The 24,051-nt window shown below is 45.4% G+C and overlaps 9 protein-coding genes across 9 annotated transcripts; 5 read left to right on the top strand and 4 right to left on the bottom strand.

The window, feature by feature from the left end:
* Positions 1–276: 276 nt before the first annotated feature.
* RPB5 (DNA-directed RNA polymerases II 24 kDa polypeptide (RNA polymerase II subunit 5)) lies at positions 277–1,117 on the bottom strand (the record flags this gene model as incomplete). Its single annotated transcript, XM_049252439.1, has 3 exons — positions 277–802; positions 864–946; positions 1,016–1,117. 3 exons carry the CDS (start codon positions 1,115–1,117, stop codon positions 277–279), a joined length of 711 nt encoding a protein of 236 aa, XP_049108613.1.
* Positions 1,118–1,517: 400 nt separating this feature from the next.
* BFR1 (multicopy suppressor of BFA (Brefeldin A)) lies at positions 1,518–3,164 on the top strand (the record flags this gene model as incomplete). The annotated part of the gene is made up of 3 exons (XM_049252440.1): positions 1,518–1,676; positions 1,739–2,908; positions 2,964–3,164. The coding sequence occupies 3 exons, from the start codon at positions 1,518–1,520 to the stop codon at positions 3,162–3,164; spliced, it is 1,530 nt and encodes a 509-aa protein (XP_049108614.1).
* A 561-nt stretch (positions 3,165–3,725) lies between these two features.
* LOZ57_003392 (uncharacterized protein) lies at positions 3,726–4,796 on the top strand (the record flags this gene model as incomplete). The annotated part of the gene is made up of 4 exons (XM_049252441.1): positions 3,726–3,783; positions 3,843–4,088; positions 4,178–4,430; positions 4,496–4,796. 4 exons carry the CDS (start codon positions 3,726–3,728, stop codon positions 4,794–4,796), a joined length of 858 nt encoding a protein of 285 aa, XP_049108615.1.
* Positions 4,797–5,284: 488 nt separating this feature from the next.
* On the bottom strand, positions 5,285–5,664 carry LOZ57_003393 (uncharacterized protein; the record flags this gene model as incomplete). Its single annotated transcript, XM_049252442.1, has 2 exons — positions 5,285–5,593; positions 5,650–5,664. The coding sequence occupies 2 exons, from the start codon at positions 5,662–5,664 to the stop codon at positions 5,285–5,287; spliced, it is 324 nt and encodes a 107-aa protein (XP_049108616.1).
* Positions 5,665–9,253: 3,589 nt separating this feature from the next.
* NCL1 (tRNA (cytosine-5-)-methyltransferase ncl1) lies at positions 9,254–11,929 on the bottom strand (the record flags this gene model as incomplete). Its single annotated transcript, XM_049252443.1, has 4 exons — positions 9,254–9,515; positions 9,572–11,602; positions 11,667–11,842; positions 11,909–11,929. 4 exons carry the CDS (start codon positions 11,927–11,929, stop codon positions 9,254–9,256), a joined length of 2,490 nt encoding a protein of 829 aa, XP_049108617.1.
* Positions 11,930–12,950: 1,021 nt separating this feature from the next.
* LOZ57_003395 (uncharacterized protein) lies at positions 12,951–13,908 on the top strand (the record flags this gene model as incomplete). The annotated part of the gene is made up of 2 exons (XM_049252444.1): positions 12,951–13,490; positions 13,552–13,908. 2 exons carry the CDS (start codon positions 12,951–12,953, stop codon positions 13,906–13,908), a joined length of 897 nt encoding a protein of 298 aa, XP_049108618.1.
* A 328-nt stretch (positions 13,909–14,236) lies between these two features.
* LOZ57_003396 (uncharacterized protein) lies at positions 14,237–16,284 on the top strand (the record flags this gene model as incomplete). Its single annotated transcript, XM_049252445.1, has 2 exons — positions 14,237–14,610; positions 14,673–16,284. The coding sequence occupies 2 exons, from the start codon at positions 14,237–14,239 to the stop codon at positions 16,282–16,284; spliced, it is 1,986 nt and encodes a 661-aa protein (XP_049108619.1).
* Positions 16,285–16,895: 611 nt separating this feature from the next.
* LOZ57_003397 (uncharacterized protein) lies at positions 16,896–17,767 on the bottom strand (the record flags this gene model as incomplete). The annotated part of the gene is made up of 2 exons (XM_049252446.1): positions 16,896–17,444; positions 17,510–17,767. The coding sequence occupies 2 exons, from the start codon at positions 17,765–17,767 to the stop codon at positions 16,896–16,898; spliced, it is 807 nt and encodes a 268-aa protein (XP_049108620.1).
* Positions 17,768–19,123: 1,356 nt separating this feature from the next.
* On the top strand, positions 19,124–23,980 carry LOZ57_003398 (uncharacterized protein; the record flags this gene model as incomplete). Its single annotated transcript, XM_049252447.1, has 3 exons — positions 19,124–19,132; positions 19,194–22,626; positions 22,683–23,980. The coding sequence occupies 3 exons, from the start codon at positions 19,124–19,126 to the stop codon at positions 23,978–23,980; spliced, it is 4,740 nt and encodes a 1,579-aa protein (XP_049108621.1).
* Between the last annotated feature and the right edge of the window lie 71 nt (positions 23,981–24,051).

Raw genomic sequence — 24,051 nt, forward strand, 5'->3', positions numbered from 1 at the left:
TCACATTCAAAACTCTTTTGATGAGATCTCACTCAAAGGAACTCCTAACAAAATAATATAAACCGCCCAATCCATACGCCGTCATGCCAATTGATCTTCAAGGGAAATGGGGGTTGGATGAAACGAATACAGTAGACCTTCCCAGCTCCGAATAATTCATACTCTTTTTCTACAGAGACTCGGAAATTGGTCTCATAATATTCCTAAATCTCCCAGCATCCCCATAGTCGTCTTTACTCACGGATTAGTACTCTCTGCTATAGTTAATAGCGAACACTAAGTAACCCAGCGGTAACTCGCATATCTTCCAGCGGTTTCACTCTTCCGAATAATCTTCACAACTTGTCCCCTTCTGAGGCCCAAGTACTTGGCTACCGGGTCGCCAACTTGGATTCTTGGTAGTTGTGACTCTTTTAGGCGATATCTCAGCAGCAGTCTCTTCTTTTCCTCAGCACTCAGCAGTACGTGCTTCGGGACCAGTTCATGGTGTGTGATATTGACCAATAATTCCTGCTCCAAAAAGTGCTCGCAGAACCGTCCCGGTATACCAGTCAACAGGCGCACGGCCGAGGGTGAGATGGGAGATTGTGTGATAAATATTCCCGTATGATAATTTTGCTCGTCAATGAAGTGATTAAAGGCGCGCACCTGTTTGGTGCCTACACTTTGAGCATCAGCGCAAAATTCCACGTGGATAGTTCCGCATTCGGGGGTAGGATTTGGTTTGGCGGCTGTAGCGAGCGGCGTGTATTTGTCCATCATCGTCTGAGAGGGACGGGCACTGATGCGCATCTTGTTACGACTGGATTTCTTGTTAGATATCAAACTGGAGATTTCTCCATTCTTTTAGAGTGGAAACATACTCAGGGAACCCCAGTGCGTCTGAATATTTTGTCCGAAAGTCGTTGAGAGGGATCTTCACTTCTTCTTCCGTAACTTCATAGCCCTATATATATGTCCCGATTGTTTAGAAATGCTTTCGCATGCAGTGTAGCGGCTTGCTGTGACGACGTACCCGATCTAGAAGCATTTCAAAGACTGTCCTCCATGTACGCCATAACCGTGTCATCTCGCGGCCTGCTTCTGCAGATGTCTTGGAGAAATCCTCGTCTGCCATGGCTGCTGGGAGTTGAAGCCTGGTGCGTGAGCAACCAGGAGCTCTGTTCAAGGGCAACAAGCAAGAAACGAATGAGGATAATCCAAGATTAGTTTTAGAGGAAGAAAACAGTCAACAAGATAGAGCCACACTGCTCTGGCCGCGTTGATGTCGCCTGAAAAAAACGTTTCCTTCACAGCTCTCAGTTTGGCTAGTGATGGTGCGCACGGACCACACACTCACAGGTTGAAAATGCAAAAGTCAAGAAGAACAACGCAACATTTAGGCGACCCTTACTGTGCCATCCCCCAGCAATTCAATTGCTCCACTAAGTTGTAGCTGGTATTGCATACCTCACTCTCTCTAGCTAACCGTTGAATAACTGTTTGACTTAGGGTCGTTCCGCTGCTTAGTCGCCAACATGGCTGCCACTGCTAACCCCATACAGACTCCTGAGCCTACGGTTCAGCAGCCAGAGAAGTCTGACAAGACTGCACGGCCTGAGAAGCCAAATGAAGATGCATACAAGATCAATCTGGCAAAGGCTGAGAAAGAGCTTGCATCCGCTCAGCAGCAATTGGTAACGCTTACGACTTAAATAGCCCCCATTCAGCATCACTAACAAAATTGATTATGATACAGGAAGCCGTGAAATCAAAGATCGACCTTGCAACTCCTCATAACCAAGATTCTCCTGTTGCAAAAAAACAACAGGAGCTTCGTTCCCAGCTCGCAGCTATCCGTCAACAGCAACAAGGATTCAAAGCTTCCCGTACCAGCTTGCAGGAAAAGATCAATGCACTCGATTCTTCCATTAAATCTCGTATCACCGAACAGAAGGCAGCCCGAGGGCGAGTTGGGTTCAAAAGTGTTGAGGACCTCGACCGGGAAATTCAGCGCCTCGAAAAGGAAGTTGATTCTGGGACGATGAAACTTGTGGACGAAAGGAAAGCTCTCGCGGAGGTCTCGAGTCTACGGAAGCAGCGGAAGGGATTTTCTGGGTTTGAAGAGAGCCAGAAGCACATTGATGACCTGAAAACTCAGCTGACTGGCCTAAAAAAGGGGCTTGATAACCCTGAGCAAAAGGCTCTCAGCGAGAAATACACGTCGATCCAGAAGGAGCTGGATGAGATTAAAGCGGAACAAGATGGCGTATTTAAGAACATCAAGTCCCTTCGGGATGAGAGAAGCCAACTCCAGGGCCAGGTACAGAAGGCCCGTACCTCCCTAAGAGAGATTAAGGATACCTACTATCACGCTCGAAAGGCATATCGAGAGTTTGAACAGGAGATGGAGCGCAACCGCAGGGAACGCCACCGAGCGGAACGTGAAAAGTACGAGCGTGAGCGAAAGAAGAAGATTGCCGATAAAAAATTAGAGGAAGCATCCCGCCCCGCGTACACTGATGAAATTATTACTGCCCAAGGCCTCATCCGTCATTTTGACCCAAGCTACGACTTGTCATCGCTTGGTCTGGATGATGAAAAGAAGATGCAATCTGGCGGTTTCCGTGCCGAAATTGGCAGAACCGTCGATAGCTCGGACATCAAGGGAGTCCGTGTCGTCCGCAAGGAGGATCGTGATGACGACTATTTTATAGGTGGTGGAGGAAAGAAAAACAAAAAGGGTAGAAAGGTGGCGGCTACCAATGATGCTAAGTCGCAATTCAACCTAAGCTTTGGTGTGATTGAAGAATTGGCCCGCGTCAAGGTTGATCCTCCAATGAACCAATCCGACGTGCCCTCTGTGATTGAGAAGCTTGTTGAAAAGCTTCAGGATTGGAAGAAGAACCAAGCCGCTAAAACCGAAGAAGTAAGTAATAATCCTATCCTTGGGTTCATTTTCATTCTGACCACTTCATCCATAGAATATCAAAAAAGCTAAAGAGGAACTTGCCAAACTTGAACAAGATGACGTGACTAACGGATCCACGGACCACGCCAAGAAGCCCGCCCTTCAGAATGCTGGTGTCAATGGCCATGTTTCTGCTGAAGCTGAGCTCAGACAAGAAAACGATGCTGTTGCCGATGCAGCTCAGGAGCTTCAGGAGGCTAAACTTGAAGAATAAACCTAGAATCTACCCAGACATTATCGTTGAACTTGCACTGTCAAATGAAAGCTGCATTACCCACACTGGTTCCAAAAAAGCAAGCATTGGCCGCCATCCACTCCACTACCTCTCTCGATTAACTACGGCCCTGGTTACCTTCTTTGTTAATTTTTTTTCTCCTGAACAATTTTCCAGAATTTTGCCTTTTGCTATCTGCGAAACTTGAGAGGTTCTCTTCTTGTCTTATTAACAAGTCCTCTTTCGTTATTTCACTTCCGCTTTAACGATGGAAATGATTTGTGTGAGGTTGAATTTACGTAAAAACGTACTGGATGTGAATGCACACCTTCATTCAAACTTTTTGTTCATTTCATGGTGGAGTGAAATTGGAGCCGACCCATCCATTTCGTATAAATACTGCAATTGCATTAAGCCACATCGTGATCCAGCCGTAGCAAACAAGCCAATAAACTAAGCGAGATGCAGGGCTCGGGCTGTGACGTTTTTATATAAACCCATTAGTTTCTTGCAAGGACGAGGAACAGCTAGGCCTACTCATACTGTATACCACAATAAATCATGTTTGGTGATTTCCCGTTACAGGGGAAAATTGTTGCCATCACTGGCGGAGGATCAGGTAAACGTGCCTTGCGCCCATGTGGTTTTCAATGCTGACCTTATGTGCGTATACTATAGGCATTGGGCTCGCCTTTGCGAAAAGGTGCCACTCCCAAGGCTCGAGAGTGGTGATTGGTGACTTGAAGCTCTCACCACAAGCACAAAGCTTTGTTGATGAGAGTAGAGACTCGAGAACGTGTCTATTTACACAGTGCGACGTGGCTAAATGGAGCGATCTTCAGGGGTTGATTGATTTTGCTCGACGTGAATTTGGTGATGTGCCAGATGTATACTGTCCCTGTGCCGGAGTTTTTGAGCCCGTAAGTAAGCTATCATACCTCTTCTTGATAAAACAAGTCGATTTTCTGGTGCTGATAAGTTGAAGACTTTTTCAAATTACTGGTCTGATATAGAGCAAGAAAACCATTACCAAAGTGTGGCTATAAATGTTGAGCACCCATTGAAGTTCACTCGTCTTGCGATCCGAGCGTTAGTCGGCATGAACAAGAAAGGTGTGGTATTGTTGGTTGCTTCTGTGGCTGGATTATATGGTACTTATGCTGTTCCGATGTACTGCGCAACAAAGCATGCGATCGTGGGATTTGTCAAATCACTGAGTTTAGCAGACGAACTGGAGGGTATCAAAGTTGTTGGCATCTGCCCAGGGTAAAGTGCTATGCTTTTTTTGTTTTCACAGCTGTAGCTTCAGCAATACTAACATTGTTCTGCAGCATAGTTGGTACACCTCTATGGGACAATAGACCGAAAACCATGGAGAATTATGGTGCATACGGTGCTATTGACCCCCTTACACCAGAGGAGGTAGCTATCTCAATGGGCGCATTGGTTCAAGAAGGCAAACATCAGGGAGGAACGGTGTTTTTGCATGGTAATGGTAAGAAAGAGGTGGTGGTTTCTGGCACGAGGATAGGCAACACCCCTTTCGTGGAAACTGCCGAAAGGATACATGCGATTATTCAGAGAGAGAGAGGAACACATCCCACCTCCCAACCCTGCAGATCAGGGAAGTAGGACGTTTATAATGACGTTGAAAGCGATGATAAGATCTGAATTGATAAGTACTAGCAGGAAGAGACTAAAGAGAAAGACAAGATATATTATCTGAACAAAACATGTAACAAGTATATCTTCCCCATAGCCACGTTGCAATGCATAACGAATAGCAGACCTTGAGCCTTCCCACGAAAAATGACAACAGTAGAGTAAAACTAACACAGTATTGAAGGAAATAAAGAAACAAAGAAAAGACAAACAACAAAAAGAGCGAAGGATAAAAATCAAACAAAATAATGCATCAACATTCATTTAAATGCTCGCAGCATAGATTTGGCAAAAGGAGCAACATAAGAGAAAAATCGAAGGCAATCAGGTACCCGTGGCCCGGGAGAAATTGACCGAGAAACGCCCAAAATCATCCACGAACCAAATAAACAAATGGGAAATTGTGCTGTTTGTACCATTTTGAATCGAATCTTCCTAACCGCCGCGGCCCGACGTGTTTAGAAAAGAATGTCAAGACAGCAGCAACATGCCATCGCACCAAGTATACCCGCACATATTCCAGAGCCCATGCCGCCCGCCTTTCCTCGGTCATCAGCGTAATATCCTTGCGCGGGAGGCTGGCCCCCCTGGGGGCCGTAGTACATTTGCTGCTGAGGGTAGCCCTGTTGGGGAGGGTAGTAACCCTGTTGCGGAGGGTATTGGGGCTGCTGCGCCTGGCCACTGTAGAATTCTTGTGCGGCTCCTCCCTGAGGAGGGTAATTTCCGGGCTGATGAGAAGCCTGAGGATAAGCCGGAGGGGGTGCGTTCTATGCACGTGTGAGAATATGACTCTAAGAGGTGTTTCATGACTGCAGGAACTTACGTATTTGTCCCCCATTGCTGTTTGATTTTGAGATTCAGAGGACCGTCAAGGGTGCAATCCTTTAAAAGTAGGGAAGGTGCTGGGCGCTGAGGGCGGCGTTGTTGCTGGCGTTATTGTGTCGATGGTGGAATTTCAGCTGTGGATGTGGTTAAGAATACTCCATACGAAGTAGAGCGCTAACCACTATATGCATGTACGTACGTAAGCCAGTCCACACAGCCACACTGGTGCTGAGTGGCTGGTTGGCCGTGTGTTTGTCAGCGCCAAGACTACTCGAAGGTTAAGTCACGTGAGACGCTAATGTGGCCCCCAAAATAGATTCCTGGCGCGAGTGCATGACCTCATCAGCCCTAGCGCCATGATATCATCGATTGCCGCTGCCGAGCCTGGACCTCAACGCCCACAGCTCCGAGTGAACGATTGCATTCTGGCATACTAGAGCTCTCATAATGATATCTACCGTCGCGACCCTCATACCTGAATCTTCTGCTAAAATACCAATCCAGGAAAATCTACGGAGTACTCCTAAAAGATCGCAACGAATCTTCACATAAAAGCTTGCTTAGACACACTTCTCTACTATCATGAAATATCCAAATCGAGTTCATTTGTGTTGTTACTATGAGAAAATGATCAGCCTGTAACAATTTCCCTTCGCCGTCTATATTTCAATTCGTTATCTTGGCTTGCTCAAACGTCGTACTGAAACATCAATGTCGTCGGACAACTCGCTACTATTTCGTTTTCCAACAGATATTATTTACTACATCGTTTCTAATTCAGATTTGTCCCAAGCAGACAAGCTATCCCTAGCTCTGACGTGCACAGCATCATGGGATTTTCTAAACGGACCGAAAATCCTCCAGAGACTCAAACGTCGGGATCATTGGGCACCTTACCTCGTTGAAAAAGAGGAGCGTCTTGACTTTCTCCGGCGAATCGAACATTTATTTCCAGGCTGTTTCCTCTGCTACCGATGTGCAACTTACCATCCTTCATCCTGGTATCCCCTATTTGTGTTTCCCGCATCAAATTGTGAAATGGCATCAGGCGTATTTTCCGTACATGGTTCTATTAAATTGTCCTTCCACAGACTTCATGAGATCATGAAACGTTATCAACTCGGTGACATACGTCTTCTTACCGAAACAGAATATTGCACCGAAAGATTCAATGAAACTATCAGCAGGCTCAGTATCAAAATTAAAGGTGGCGAGCTGCTTGTAAAAATAGATTCTTCGGCACTCTTCAAACGAGGCAACAAAAGTTCTAAACTAAGGGCGTTTATAGCCTTATCCCCGTTTAATCTCCAATATCTCCCTAGAATATTGCTTGTTTTTAATTCCCTGAAAGACCCAACTAGTGAATGCAGCATTCGCTTGCGTTGCGAAAGATGCCATCGTGAGGCACAGCTCCTATACAACCCTATATTCGATACAGATAACCATGGGGAACTTAGATACGTTGAATGGTGTAATCTAGGCCCCTGCAGCTTTCCTTCTGACCCCACATGGAAACGGGTGTCCAGAAACTGTTTGGGGTGTTGGATCCAGCAATCATCCATTGACTCGGTGTATCAGCCATTCTTCAATGATGACATTTCGCCACGGTTTTGGCCAAAGAGTGGCTGAGTTATTTCTAAGGTCTTAAGAGCTTGATGGGTATCCCGCTACTATTCTATTTGAGTATTTAAATGTTGATTCTGTTTCCTATACTCCGTACAGCCTTAGGAATTTACAGTAACACGGGAGTGCTCCGGGCTTGCAAAAATTATAATCGAATTCTTGTTTGAGCCAATCAAAAACTTCATGCATCTGACTGAAAGATATCTGATAAGGCTGCACTTTTGCCTTAATTCTGTGATAAAAATGCTCTATTGGGTCAATGGGGGCACGACAATTCATCTTCTACTAGTAATGAGAGGCTTCCCATGAGTATGGAACATAGTAACACACATTGCCCCAAAAAGCAATGCTGTTGTACAGATGCTGTCTCTTTTTAACATGAATTTATACCCAAAACAAATTAATGAAATATATGTTGGTTGAAATAGGTCGTATCACTTAATAAAACTGCTCACATGGAAGATAATGATATAGTGGAAATTTATGTCCTGTTTTCCATGTACATAGGCTGTCTGATAGTAGGGGCAACAATGCAATACCGATTGATGCATGCTCTGGGCCACTTTATCGCAAAAGATGGGCTGCGCCAAAGACAGCAGTCAGGTTTGACTCCGGAATAGAATAGGTTGCTGACAAAGAATTTTGCAATTCCTAGAAATAGCATGATTAGCTCCAATCAGGAATCGCTTATTAGGGTGAATGCCTACCGAAAAGAGGTAAGATGATACTCATACTTGGTAGTCATTCTGGAGTATCGGGAATGGGTGTAACGCGAGTGGCTACACAGCGGGTATTGAGCGGAAGCTCTAGTAAGTTAGATAGCCTCAATTAGCCGGAATTATACCGAGAATATGGCACTTTGAAAACCTATTCAGCGTAATGGTCGTTTGGAGGGGGCGTTCTCTAAACAAAAGGAGAAGGGCAAGGTATTTATGGAGACCTCAGCGAACTTTTCTCATGGGTCTGTCACGGCCTGCATATTCATCGGGATGTACGGTCCTGTATCCACCTGGGCGTCTGGGTCTTCTTGGTGGCTCAGATGGTTCGGTATAAGAATCGCTTTCCTCGTCGTATACCTCGATAACATTCTCTTCCGTTACTGATGACCTTGAAGTTACGCTTTCCATCGGCTCAACAACTTCACGCACGCCTTGTCGTGGCGGGCGACGCCGACTCGTACGTCGCGATCTCGTTTCTGATACGACTACCGACTCATATTGTGCTATGCTTTGGCCCCCGACAGTAAAGAAGAGAATGCACAAAATCAAAGCAACACCTCCAACTGTGCCGAGAACAGCCGCGATGACAAGCACGGCTGGCGTGGTGGGACCACCGTAAGTACTTGGTATGGACACCATTGTTGTTTGTCTTCGGAGAATCGAGGAATCGATGGGGAATCGAATACGCGAAAAAATCGAAGACGACGCGCCATCATGCTCAGGAGCCGGGGAGGCGGTTGACTGAAAATATTCGAACGGTATGACAGGCATTATCGCGATTCAAGTCCTTTTGAGTTCGATTATCAAGGTTAGAGGAATACCAGAACCATAAATAGGGCGAGCCGCGGGTCGCAACAATAGTAAATAGAAGCCGAGTATCTCGCCCAAAAACAGCTATTCGATTCGAAAGTTGACGCACACGGTCAGAGCGTCACTGGCAAACGCGTCTCAAACGTGAAGCAGCAAAATCGGAATCAAAACATGTTGTTGATGGAATTGATGGCAGGGGATGACATAATGCGGTGATCATGTGGCTGGGAGTTGAGGCCCGTGCCCGTGCCAAGAGTACAACAGTACGGAGTACGGAGTATGGAGTACTTTGATGATGAGCGGTATGCAATCACACTTTTATACATTTCAACAGTGTATATGAATTTTATAACAGGTTGTTACATAGCACTAGATCGCGGCTTTCGTGATATCCCACTTTTCTCAAATAGTGACAATTGCATCGAACTAATTCTGCCGTCGCGGCTAGAGTCACGATTCCGCCTCATCTCCTCCTATTGGTAGCCTCTCACCTTCAGCACCGTCTTCCGGCCGGTCACTTAATTCTTCAGCTCCTGGAGATTTCAGGCCATTTTCCATTGCTGATGCAGTAGCGGCTTCTTTCTTCTGCGTGGTGTTTATCAAGGGTGTTTCGTCATTGAATAGTCGTAAAAGCATTGCTCGCCGTTCCTCTTTAGGCAACATCAGATTCAGGGAGTGAAGGCTTCGCCACAAAGGAAGGATCATGCGTTCACTATTCACAATTAGAAATGTAAACAAGAGTGCGGTAAGCTGGGGCTGTAAACTTACTGGAATCCGTCTTCACCACTGGTGGGCTCAAGCTTTAGAACACAGCATCCCATATCAATCTCTTTCGCCCACTCTCCTAATTCACCCAAATTCTTCCAACCACCATCGTTTACCTTTGGAAACATTTCAACAAGCAACGTATGTAGTGTTGCCTTTTTATATATCTTGACAGTTCTTTTGGTTCCAATGAGAGGTTCGAGCAGAGAGAGGCCATCTTTTTGGATTCTCCAAGGACAGACATCTGGCCGCTGCACGTCTTGCTTTACAAACATCTTAACACCACAATGGACGAATTTCATACCGCTGCCTTCATTTTCTGTCAAAATATCTCGTGCTAATGCAGTGGTGTAATAAATCGTTTTGGTGGGCCGACCTTCAGCGTTTCGGACCATAAACCGATCTCTGGGAAACCGAGAGGACAGGCTATAGAACTCGAAGATCGTGTCAAATTCCTCAAGTGTAGGGTTTAAATACTTAAACGGTTCCTCAAGTGACTGCCCAGGCCTTTGTTTCCGCGGGCGCGAAATGGCGTTCTCTATTGGCTTCATTTTTACTGACGCTGTCAAAGTGGCGGGCTCATTTGACACTTTAGCGCGCTTGGTCTCAGGTTCGCCGTCAAGGTGATCCGAGTCTCGCTTGGAAGCAGAAAGTTCTGCTGAGGACACCAGATCGGCCTTTTGGTTGATTTCCCCACAGTCAGAGGGGGCTGTGATGGTATCGACAGGGACGAGGGTCGGTGCCATATCCTGAGGCGAAGGATTTTCTACCTCTATAGGTATCGCAGGAGTCGCCTTTTGACCTTCAGGCCTTGCCCTAATTTCGCTCTTTTTTTCAAGAACAGTTATGAAAAAACCGCCCGTATCCTGCTGATGGGGGTAAACCCGCATGCATCTTGTTAAATCGGGTTTACCTTCGACAGATGGTGGGAACATTCCCTCGGTAAGTCGTTTTAATGTGTCATCTCCAAGAGCGGTTTCTTTTTCAACTGCATCCCAGCTATCCCAGACCCTTCCTTGCTTATCCATAACTGTCCATGACATCAGACCTGGGGACCTCTTCAAGCCAGGCAGATCATTGCTGCAGTCAATAATCTCGACTTTATCTGAGCCACCACAGCGGCCAATCGCAGTTGCAACAACAGCTTCATTTTCAACGGGGTTCATGCTGCACGTAGAATACACTACGCGTCCCCCAACTTTCAGCATTTGTAGAGCTCGAACAAGAATTCTACTTTGGGTTAGATGTAACCCGATACCATTTGCAGGGTTCCAATCTTTCCAAACGTTAATGTTTTTGCGCGTCGTCCCATCACCTGAGCAAGGTACATCCGCAAGGATGCGATCAAATTTCAGGTACCGGTTCCGATTGTGTGTTTGATCCGCAATAAGTGGTGGTAGCTTGATAGAAGGATACATGGTAGCATCGTGGTTTGTTACCAGAAGATTTGGCGAGTTAAGCCGCTTCATTTGATGGATTAACATGTGGGCTCGCTTGGAATCGCTATCATTAGCAATCAGCAATCCAGTTGATCTGCCGTCATCCTCAAACCCAACAGCAGCATTGTTAGTATCATCGCCCTCCTCCGCATTAAGCAACTGTTGGATATCAACCTTCCCGGGTAATGGCACCTGAGAGCTATCCGCCTCCAGTTTATCTGTTACTTTTTTCAACTGCTCCTCTTCTCCGGCATGAATCATCTCCATTAACTGGGCAGATTTGCTTCCTGGGGCGGCACACATATCCAGTACGACCATTCCAGGGCGTACATCCAAAAGCAATGGGGGAATCATGCTAACAATTTCTTGGCGACTGATATTTCCGACTTCAGTTTCCGAAACAAGGAATTTTTGGAAAGACGCAAACGGAGGAAAGCGTCTCACAACTTGCTTTGGAGTTGTCATGGACCAAGCCAATTGGTCTGGGTACCACGGAACGGGGCGAGGCGGTTCGACCAATTCGCCTTCATATCGAATGGAAACGATGTTTGGAATATAAAACTCTTTGAGGCGTTCCTGGACTGCTAGGGCATGTCTAATGCGCGCAAGGAAATATCGATAAGCACATCTTTCATAACATCACACATGTGGGATCGTACTTTCGCGAACCGGTGAAGCGAAAACTATTGGGAAGGTTGCGTCGCAAAGCTTCCCACAGTTCCTCCTGTTCCTCTTCTGGAACAATTCCGAGCCCATTATAATACTGCTCAAATTTTTCGTTCTTTTTTTCGATAACGGCGTAATCTTTACGACTTCCGCGATTACTACCACCAAACTTGAAAGGTAGTGAGAAACGTTAGCTGTGTGTCACGATTCCCAAAGTAAATTGCAGCTAACTTACTTTTTTTCCTCGCTTTCCCATTCTGAATCGACTTGAATTGAGGTTTATTCGATGGAGCTTCTGATCGCCCATGTAGCTTCTACGCCGTATGAGTAAATTCTTGGCGGTATCTTCTATACGCAGTATTACCTGATACCATACTGCCATACAGTTGGTTTGCACAGCCCTTGGGAGGAGGGTCACTGGGTGATTAGGTGACATTTCTGGTAATTACCAGTACTGATGTTAACCATACAGTTTGATTTATACTGCTGGTTAGTTTGTAGGGAGTTGTTACTACCTATTTCGTTCCCATTAACTTTTCTACTCCGTAACGTGTCATGCTCATAAAGGCAACTCCACATGGACCACGGAGTACATGAATGGCATTTGATACCTTTCAAGATTCAGGGCTGAATTTCACCGGTTGTTTGTCTCTATTAATGCTCGTTTACAAGCAAATAAGCGTTGACCTGTTTGTTGCCAACACATGTCATCTTATGTCCTATACGGAGTAGTTTGCAATGTTAGAAGAACATCATTTTCCCAGTGCCAGATTGAGGGGTCTGAAGCCTTTTAAAATCAAAAACCTTAGAGAAGGTTCTTCCAGCTCTTATACCCAGTCATCCATCGAAGGAGTACACATTTTTTACAGCAGTTGTCAAAACATTAATCTGTGCACCTCTTATTTGTTCAGGCCCTATATACAGTGGCTATAATAGCAAAGTGTGACGGGCGGAGACTGCCACTACTCTATTACATCGTTGCGAGGCACATGGGAGAACCTCGCCTTCGGACTGCCGAAGATATTGGGAGGAAAACTGGAGCACTAACTATACTTGCCACGTGACTAGTGTTGCCCTGACACGACTTACCATTTCCGGCGCTATCATTGGCCTGGTTAGACATGCCTCGGCGCATTTTGGCGATGAGCTTCCCCGCATCGTTGGGTGCTTTGAGGAAGCGGTTAAAAGGCAGTGTGGATCTATTCATTTGATTTTCCATGATATTGCAAGTGCTATAAAACTCTTGAGCCAACACTACAAATTTAGATCACTCAAAAATGCCTCCACCTCCTGCTGCCACCTTGACAACTACAGTGACTGCACCTGACCCTATGGGAGATTCCGCCGTGGGTGTTTTCAAACAGGGCGTTACTCAAGCTTCAGCTAAAATCTCCTTAAAATCGTTCCCAAAACCCCCAGAGTTCGAAGATAAGCTCAAAGAGCGGGATTATCTTAAGGGAAGACTCGCTGCCGCATTCCGCATTTTCGGTAAAAACGGCTATGACGAAGGGGTGGCAGGCCATATTACTATCAGAGATCCCGTCGATCCAACTACCTTCTGGGTTAACCCCTTCGGGGTGGCATTTTCAATGATCAAAGCATCCGACTTGATACAAGTTGACCACGACGGAAATGTAATCGACGGGGGGGAAGTCCGCCTGCTGAACACAGCGGCGTACGCAATTCATTCTGCTATCCACGCGGCTCGGCCAGATGTCATATGTGCTGCCCATAGTCATAGTCTTTACGGGCGCGCTTTTTGCACACTTGGGAGGCCGTTAGATATCATTACGCAAGATTCTTGTGCATTTTATCAAGTATGTCCTAGCCTCTATCGATTTCAGTGGCAATGTTTTTGACACTAACTATGTCGGCTAGGATCACGTTGTTTACGAGCAATTCAACGGAATTGTCTTAGCAGCAGAAGAAGGAAAGAATATTGCCAAGGCTTTGGGAAACAAGAAGGCCGCTCTTCTACAAAACCACGGTTTGTTGACAGTTGGCAAAACGATCGAAGAGGCTGTATTCTGGTTCGTCAGTCTTGAGAAATGTTGTCACGCTCAGTTGTTGGCCGATGCAGCAGCTGCCGGCCGAGGCGGCACAACCATTAAAATCCCAGATGAAGAAGCAGCTTATTCCTATAAATCGGTTGGAACGCCCTTTGCTGGGTACTTTAGCGCCAAACCGATGTTCGACTTAATTCATAAGGAAACGGATGGAGATTACTTGCAGTAAGAAGCACTGTTTAAAGTCAGCACTGTACTAGAATCTGGGAACATGTATATAGATATTAACACCCTTTTGGACCAATTTCAAGTGAAGTTCTCTTGCCACCGAAGTTAACTAACTCGAGCCTATCGCCACGTGATGTCCGTTATCGCCCCTGTGCACGGGCCACTATTCGAAATTTGTGTCGAAAAAAGGTTTGCAATCTCAATCTGCGATTTTCAGACTTTCATCACTTTCTAGCCCATCTGTCCCTTCTTCCAGACTCTATTTTTGTCTTCCTTCTTTTGTGCCCCATATTGTCTTGAGTAGCAGTTACTGTTTCGCTACCGCCGTAATGCTCGGCAATGTTCTTCGAGGCCATGCGCTTGTTCGCAACCTTCGGACATGCATTCGTCGCTCAACTTTTACGCCGATAGCTAGTCGACCAACTACTTTATTAGTAAAGCCCATCCAATTTTCTGTTAGGACTTTTTATGTTTCTCGATCCCATCAGAATCATGCCAGCGAAGCTGCTCGCTCAATCGACGGAAACGATAGCCCATCGGCTCTCTCAGAAAATAATGAGAAGCTGACAAAGTTCTCTGAACTGAGCGACCATAACCTGGTCAGCTCAAAAGTTATCAAGGCGATTACGGGTCGCATGCACCTGTCAGACATGACCGATATTCAGGCAGAGACGATCCATCACACTCTAAGAAAAAAAGATGTGTAAGCAAGTCAGGATGTTTTCAATGAGCCTCAGTGTACTAATATTTAGTTGACTTTAATAGACTTGCTCAAGCGAAAACAGGCACAGGCAAAACGCTTGCTTTCCTTCTTCCTGTCATCCAGAATATTCTCAAGTTGGACCCGTCACTGGAGTTTCCCCGTGATAACCGTAGAAGATCGCGTGGGACCCCAGGAAGTATTCTCGCACTTATTATTTCGCCAACCCGTGAACTCGCGGAACAAATTGCCGAAGAAGCACGGAAAATTGTGAGCCTTACATCTATTCAAGTACAAACAGCTGTCGGTGGGACAAGAAAACAAGAGGGCCTCCGAAGGATTCAGCATGAAGGCTGCCATCTTCTAGTTGGAACCCCAGGCCGCTTGATTGATATATTCAGTGATCCGAGAACTGGGATAGCGGCACCAAAATTGGCTAGTTTGGTCTTGGATGAGGCTGACCGTTTGCTTGATGATGGTTTTGCCCCCGATATTCAAGAGCTACTACGATTTTTACCAAATCCAGCTGCGGTTGATCGTCAAACTCTTTTGTTTTCCGCCACAATGGCTCCAGAAGTAATGCACATGGTTCGAAGTACAATGAAGCCAGACTTTTCATTTATAAAGACAGTACGAGATGACGAGGTTCCAACTCATTTAAGGGTTCCTCAGAAAGCCGTTTTCCTTCGTGGATTTGAAAATCAGATGCCAGCTGTGATGGAGATTGCTACGCAAGCGATTCAGGAATATGATGCGGACCGCGCCAATACTCGGCCTTTCAAAGCCATTGTTTATTTCAACTCCACGAACGAGGTTACTCTAGCGAAAAGTGCTTTTGACTCTTTGCAGGTCACCCCAGGAGACATGTTTTCTAAACACCCCTTAGGCTTAGCGACCATGGAAATGCACTCGCGTCTAACCCAGGGTCAAAGGACTTATAACTCAAAGAGGTTCCGTCTTGCACAGTCCGCTATTCTGTTTTCTTCTGATGTGACGGCCCGTGGAATGGACTTTCCAGATGTCACCCATGTTATACAAGTTGGTGTCGCGCGTGATAGAGATTCATACATTCACCGTCTCGGTCGGACCGCCCGTGCAAATAAGACTGGCAAAGGGTGGATATTAGCTACCGATACAGATTACCGAGATTTTAACTATAGACTCCGCGGTCTTCCCATCGAGGAAGACAACACCTTGAAAACCGCCGTTGTTGATATGTCAGCTAAGCATGAAGACCTCCCCACGCCTGTGGCTTCGATTATTTCCCAAGTTAAAGCCGCATATTCCCAGGTGGACTATGGTTTGAAGGAAAAATGCTATGGCTCCTTTCTGTCCATCATGGGATCGTCGAGGGAAAAACTTCGACTATTAAATCAGATGACATCCAACCTTTGGGGTATGGCGTCACCTCCTACTGTTTCGCCGACTTTCGCCCGCAAGCTCGGCCTTAACAACCAAAGAGGCATAAATATTAGAGAACAAGGCGCTGGCGAAGGGTTCCGAACGCAGAGAAATGCGGATTTTGAACAGCCAGAAGGACAATTCCGCCGATCTAGCTACCGTGGCCAAGACTCTCGTTTTACTGGTCGGCGAGACTTTGATTCCAGGGGCGGCAGATCTTATGGTAGAGGACACGACAGGCAGTTTGTGGGATCTCGATCTCGATCCCGATTTTAATCCTATTCGAAGACTTCCTAAGACTATGACGAACTAGGAATTTGCAACCACCTCGGTAACTGCGAAGAAAAAACTCTCTGATAAGTTATGACAACAGTTTCCGAGTACTTTTTATTTCATTACAGCTGTTAATTCTTTGAAGACACCTATATGAGACCTGATTTTGATAGCTCTTGGTTGATGAGGGTGCACATTGGGATAAAGATTGTTAGTTTAATGTGAAAAATCTATGGAGTCAGGGGCGTTAATCTGACTCATCAAAACAAAGGGCATGGGTTACCCCTTTTCATTACATATTGCTTACGCATGTACATTTTCTAAAACTTGCAGCCTGTCTTTTAATATTTGTGTTACTAACAATTTCAGTGTCATGTTTCTGGGAAGGTGGGAATAGGAGATGGCTCGGCCTGCCTGCTTTTTTCTTCCTTTTCTCTCTTATTGCCAAGTGCATTGTTAGTTTTAATGGTCCGTCGGAGTTTTCGTGTGTCAATTTAGACAACCTCTCCTCACCCTAATCCAGAAAAATAAAATTTTATATATTTTCCAACATTCCAGTCAGTCTTATCAGATTAGAAATAGGAGGCTATCGAGTATATGGAGGCTATGAGTAATTATGAGAGTGAAATAAGACCCATAGCAATTTCCGCCACAATATCCTTTCTCTGTAATCCGTCAATCCATTCTACAGGAATGCTGTCGAACCCGTAGAATGCTCCGGCTAGCCCGCCATAGACAGCGCCAACCGTATCTGCATCGTCACCCAAATTGACTACCTTGAATGCTCCATCTTGGAATGAATTCGTAGAAAAGAAACTCCACAATGCAGCTTCAAGGGTTGTTATGACATACCCAGAGGAGTTGATGCTGTTTTCCTCAGTAGTCACCCAGTCATCAACGCCAGCGTATTTATCAAAAATACCCTTCACCTTCTCATCTACATAAGTGGTGCGAGACACCACATTAGCAATGTCGCTTTTTGTTCCACCATTCATAGCGCATGCGATAAGCTTCGTGTACAGCATGCAGCACTCCGTACAAGCGGGATAAGGGTGGGTCACAGCAGATGACTGTGCAGCAATTGATATGGCCAGCGGAATATCGTGAGAATATACGAGGCCCACCGGGGAGACTCGCATCAACGAGCCGTTACCGCAGCACTTCTGTAAGATAAAAACGGTCGAGTCAGAAACTTGAGCCGATTCTACTGATAGGAGTCACTTTGTACTTCGTGGTTCAAGGCTTTGTTAATTTCCGATAACGCGCCCTCGTGTCCTCGGGGGTCGTCCTTACGTATGCTGCGTTGCTGTTCGAAGTACCGTTTCCATATTTTCAGAGCGGTGGCTGTTGCGTTTCCAATATCAAAGCAGTACCCCGTTGCCGATAAGTAGCCGTTTTCCCACCATTTTATATAATTGCGGATAGCCGCCTGGGGGACGAAAATGCCTTTGGAATCAATGAGTCCTTGAGCCAGGCACAGAGTCATCGACGTATCGTCAGTCCATGTGCTATTGTCCAATTTACCTTAAGCAAATTCGGCTTCTCTTTATAAATTGGTGGGCATTCCTACCCAGGTGGCACATTAAAGTGATGGTTGTGCTGGTATCCAGCGATTTTTGGAAAGCTACCTCGTGCACGAAATTCCACCGGCCCTCCGAGAGCATCCACAACGGCCACACCGAAGATAGAGCCCCGGATCCGGGACTGGTTGCTTAGAGTAGGCATTTGAAAGTGAACAGAATGGTGATGGGTATGGGGTTGACAGTAGTGGAGAACGCACCGCTTTTAACCCCACCATCAGCTCAGCCCTGCTGATGTCAACAAGCTAGTTAGTTAACTAACTAGTTATTTGTCTCCATATATGTAGTACATATGTATGGCTCTCAGAAACACTGTCCACTTCAAAACTTCAGAGTTTCAGTTACCCATAAATTGCCACCTTTCCATGTAAGTCAGTCTTGATAAATAACTGTGTTCAGCAATTCTTGTTGCAACTAGTGGTTAGTTAACTAATTAATTAACAGGGGGTTGACCCATTATTGGTGGGGTCAGATCAGGTCAATGTTGTTGTTCTTGACAGAAAGTTAGTTACTACTGTATTATAACTCACCACCAATGGAATAACCAGGTCATTAAACAAACTCGTGCCGTCTATTGGCCTACTTGGCGGCATAGGTTAACTAAGCGTCATATTATATGGGGCCCCTATGTAGTAGTGATTATTGGCTTGCTGTACGGAGTAGATGGGTGTGGAGGATGTCAGCTTAGTAAGCTGCTGTAGCACGTGTGCGCCAAGATAATACAACACTAGTCTACTCTGGGACTAAATCAGTACATAGGCTTGGCATAACAGGGACAGTTCTCCATTAGGTACGGAGTAGCCGGCGTAATAACACAACTACCTAGCTACTCCGTAATTCACCCCCATATCACCTGGCTATATGGAGTACAGTAACACAGACTGTCAATTCAGCTTCACATCAATAATGCATCCTTCATCATGTCCAGCTCCAAATGAGCTACATTCACAGTGCAAGATTAAAAATCTTTGGTCAGCTGGAAAGATGTGGAAAATCCCAGTGTGCACTGAGCAGTGGCCGATAGTTACCACCAAAATCTTCCATTCACATACACTTCATTACTTAGCGAAACCTTCCCACCCCATTGAATGGCAGCATGGAGCATTTGTACCATGAATAACACTTCTAACAGGGTGCATCAACACCCCACCCGGTTTGACATTTTTTCTGTTCAATTTTATCGCTAAATTCTGATCTTCGAGTGCATCCATTTGAAGTATCCAGAAACCCATCTTGCCGCGATCTGTCAGTTCTAAGCGAGTATGGCTGAGGTATGTCGTGGATGGCTGTAGCACTTGGATTAGTATTTGGTATGTCTGACAATAGTACTAGAGCTTTCAATGCCCGGCTTCTAGCCATGCGCGACTTTCCCAGCTGGCTGCTGAAGCAGGTGTTCCCGTGGATAGCCAGCCACCACTGCATAAAAAGGAATTGGCTTTCTTCATTGTTGAAAGTGATAAGCGTGAGTCTGAGAATCTTATGAAACGCATACGGCATCAGATTTTCTCGTCCAAGTCGCATACATTTCGACGGAGCCCAAGCCGGCGTGGTTTCGTGAACCATGAGTTACACGCCGCAATTGAGACGCTTATTCAAGATGACGGGCCTATTGGTGTCCTTGCATGTTTACTTGATAAAGTCAGAGAAGCCAAGGCTAAAAGGAAGCTATTCAAACTGTTTGAAGACAAAGAACTTGATCTAAGCAATTTTCTAAGGTTTGCCACAGAGAAAAGGAGGCTCGAAATGATGGATCTATTAGCGCCTCATGTTGATCTCTCTGCTCTAAATACATCTCTTCAATCGGCGGCGACGATGCTTGATATTGATTGTGTTACTATCCTTCTTCGTCACGGTGCTGACCCAAATTTTTGCCAGAGTGCTTTTCTTACGATTGTGCAGAATAACAACCTACAATTAGCCCAAATTTTTCTTCGGTCCCCAAAAACGCTCTCCACCTCGTGTCTTGACGATGCCCTGCCTCTTGCCGTATCCAATCGTTCTTTACAGCTCTCCGTGGCTCTCCTCAAGCAGGGGGCGAATGCGGATTTAGGAACCGCTTTCGAGACTGTTGTTAGAAATGGAACTCCTGACTTTGTTGCTGCATTTGTATCTGCTAAACGCTCTCCTTCTCCGGTCTCGCTTGATCGGGCTCTCGGAATAATACTTAGCAAGTTTTGGGTGATAGGGCCAGAACAGCGCTTTATAGTCGAAATACTTCTTTGCGGCGGTGCAAATGGAGGCAATACCACGGAAGCGCTCATAAGGGCAGTTGTCACTGATGACTGTAAACTTGCGTCCCTGGTCATTTCCTACCGAGATACCGTCTTCTATGACCCAACACAGCCGATTATTAAAGCCTTAGAAACGAAAAATGAGCGGATTCTGAACATTCTCCTTGCCGATCGACTTGATCCCCAGTGTGCTTCCGCCGTTTTATCTAAATTCCTCAAGATACCTAGCTCTATTTCGCCATCTAAAATATTATCAATGGCTTCGACTTTGGTGGAACGTGGTGCCAGTGGTGAATCATTACATGAATGTTTAATCGATGCGGTTCGGATAAAAGATACATCTCTAGTAAAGCTTTTGGTCCATCACGGAGCGTCTACGGACTATCAAGGTGGGGCGGCTCTTGACCTTGCTATTTCTTCAGAATCGTCAGAAACATTCAGTGAGCTGCTAGTTGGAAAACCGTCGCAAGAAACTTGTTCTCGCTGTTTTCGCCTGCTGCCAAAATTATCCGAAAAATATCAATTCCAGTGGGCTTCAAGCTTACTAGAAGCTGGTGCCCGAGGCGATGATGTCAACAAGACACTTGCCAGACTGGTTTTAGCTGACGACGGAATGTGGCGTCACCAATTTATAGACGCTCTTGTGAAACACGGTGCCGATGTAAATGTTGATAACGGCTACTGCATCCAGGAAGCTGCAAAGTCTGGAGACATTGTTAGCTTAAGTCTCTTGCTTAAGGGGAATGTTTCTGAATTGTCACTGTCTAAAGGAGTCGTACCGGCGAGCAAACTACGCAACAGAGAATTACGTCTAACAATTATTGATTTGCTGCTATCAGCGGGCGCTTCTGGTCCATTGGTACATGAACGGTTAGTGGAACTAATTCAGGAATGTCCTGCTGACATTATCTTGATCAGCCTATTTCTCCAAAAGGGCAAGGCAGATGTAAATTTTGATGGTGGCGCACCTATACATCAGGCATGCCAATTGATGAGCCTGGAGCTTCTCGAGCTTTTTCTCCAATATCAGCCATCGGGTTCTACTTTGAGCAGTGCATTTCATATTACAATGCGCACCCAAGACCCATACAAGCGTTACAGTCTATGTGCCAAGATCCTTGCTGCTGGTATAGATAGGAATATACTGGATGGAGCTTTGATTGTTGAACAGCAGTCATCATCAAAAAGCCTAAAAATAATTAAATTATTCCTTGACCATGGAGCGGATGTCAATACCAGCAATGGCATTGTTTTTCGAAGAGCTATCATACAGTCTGATGAAGAGCAGCTTACACTTCTTGCAAGCAGAGCCCTCTCTACGCAGACAATCTTTAAGGCTTTAGAGCTAATTGTACAGACTAAAACGGCACGAAGGTACGAAATGGCAAGAATTTTATTGAAACCTACCGATTGTTATGGTGCCGATGACATAAACCACATATTTCATTATGCAGTAACGTCCGATATCCGGGATATTCGTTTTCTAGAGCTGCTCCTTCAACATGGAGCTTCCTTGGATTACCAGAGAGGCCTTGCCGTACGCAAATCAATTGAAAATGAGTTTCTTGACGTTTTTGAATTATTTCTGAAGCAGCCGCTTACACAAGAAACGCTTAATGCTGCTTTCGAAACTTGCTTGTTAATGGATCCATCTCTTCGTGTTTTATATGTCACAATGCTCTTCGAGGCCGGGTATATGGGAAGTGGTTTAGATGAAGCACTCCTAGATGTAGTCAAAGGAGGGCCATCTAATACTGGTATGATCATGCTTCTTTTGAAGCATGGTGCTTCTCCTTATTTTGCAAACTGTCAGCCTCTCATTGAAGCGGCAATGTCTCTGGACTGTTCTATACTCAGCCTCCTTTTGAATAATGCTCCAGATAAGTCTGCAGTTGCCTATGTTTTCAAAGAAAGAATAACAGCTAACACCAGCTGGTTGTCTGACGCCGGACTTTCAAGCATTAAGCTGTTACTTGAGCATGGAGCTTTCGGTGATGCCCTGAATGTTGCTCTAATCATGGCGATTGAAGCTATGGAATTTAAGCCGGAAGCAGAACAGTTTGTCGAGTTATTTCTTCAATTCAAAGCTAGCGTCGATTTCCGTGACGGGTGTGCTTTGCAGACTGCTATCACCAGAGGAAAATTGTCACTTGTCAGGAAGTTGGTACACGCCAACCCATCGGATATGACGTTGATGATTGGGCTATCATGTGTCCTCAATTTAGATATCCATGAAGACATGGTACTAGATATAATTGGGATTCTGTGCAAAGGCAATTTGGATATTCGCGCGTTGAATACTGCATGGCACTTAAACGAACCAAAAGAAAAGTCTCCTCTATTTCTATGCATTAAAAGGTGGCCATGCAGTACCAGAGTTTTAATGAAGCTATTAACAAGTGGAATGGATGCAAATGAATCTATTTTACATTTGATACCAGGGGAATACGATTCAGAGCATATTTCTCTCTTGCAGTGGGCAATCTTGCAACGGGCCGGTCCAGATGTTATTGAGTGCTTGATGAAGTATGGAGGTAAGTACTCACCCTTATAACTTGTTGCCTGCGCTCTTCTGAGGTCTCAATGTTAGCCGAGCCAAACTTCCAGTCCACAAAGACCTGGAAAACTCCTATTATCATGGCTGCAATTAGTTGCGATCCCAAATTGGTATTGATGTTAATACAACATGGTGCAGATCCTTCTGGGTGTGATAAAACAGGGCAGACTGCATTACTTTATGCCTGTAAAAACAATCAAATTCAGATCATGAGACACCTACTCAGTGCTGGAGCAACTGCTAATGATGGCAGCCTCCATGAAGCTTCTCAGGACCTTAACGTGAAAGCTATAAAGCTACTCATCTCCTACGGACACAATCCTAATTTCCCGTCCATGCTACACGACGGTCGCTCCCCTTTGGCAACCCTGTGTTTTAATTGCTCTGATACTACTTCGTCTATATCCAAACTGCGACAGGTTTTAGACCTTCTCATTCTTAGCAAAGCGGACTTAAGGGCTTCCAGCCTGGGAAAACCGCTCCTTCTTCATGCAATAGATAATCAAAAGTCATGTGTTTTGATAACGACTGCTCTACTTGCCAGCGGAATGTGGAAGCTGGTAAATGATGAATGCAACCTCTATACAGTGAAGGATTTTGTTTATTCCCCTTCAACATACATCACAAAGCAACTGCAATTGAGCCCAAACCATCAGTCAAGTCAACTTCTTCAAGTTCTTAAAGCACATGGGTGTAAGGATGCGTTTTATCGTCTATCCGGCCCTCAACCTCCGGATATGGTGAATGCTCCCCTGGAAATTGTTGCGGAAGAAAAGCGTCGGCAAGCACGTCTCAAATATCGCAATGAGCTGGACGAAGACCACCAGATGAAACTACGGCAAAATGAAGATTTCGCTGGGCAACAGACTAGGCAAATGATGCAGCTACACAATCTAAAAATTCAGTTGGATCGCGAGCTTGCAGATGAGCGAGAGGCAAGAACCGAACGGCTTTCCAAACAACAATTGTATCTTGAGTCTGAGTCGGCCGCGCAACAAGCACGATTTGCCGAACAAAATCGTACTCGAGAACTTGAGCACTCAGAAATTATTGCCCAACGGGATAGGGTGAGAATTACACAAAAGGAACAAGTTTGTCAAATGGAAGGTAACTTGGCTGATAAGAAATGGAACATGGAGAGCCTACTTATCAAAGAACTAGACGCTGCTAAAGGGAGACAGTACGAAAGAGATAGGGAACTTTTGAAATTACAGCAAAGCACTTTGATGGGGAGACAGATAAATCGGGATTTCGGGGTCAATAGCGGAAGTGTGGGCGATGAGCATCCAGCACAGAAGCGACTGACATTTGCTGGTGATGAACTGGATTAGTTACTTGAGTCTACTCCATATTACTAGACATGTTAATGGTATGTAGATACGGTCTAGCTAACTACTAGAAG

This window comes from Ophidiomyces ophidiicola (genome assembly GCF_022830035.1).
Source record: "Ophidiomyces ophidiicola strain CBS 122913 chromosome Unknown scaffold_11, whole genome shotgun sequence".
In the NCBI taxonomy this organism is placed as follows: domain Eukaryota; kingdom Fungi; phylum Ascomycota; class Eurotiomycetes; order Onygenales; family Onygenaceae; genus Ophidiomyces; species Ophidiomyces ophidiicola.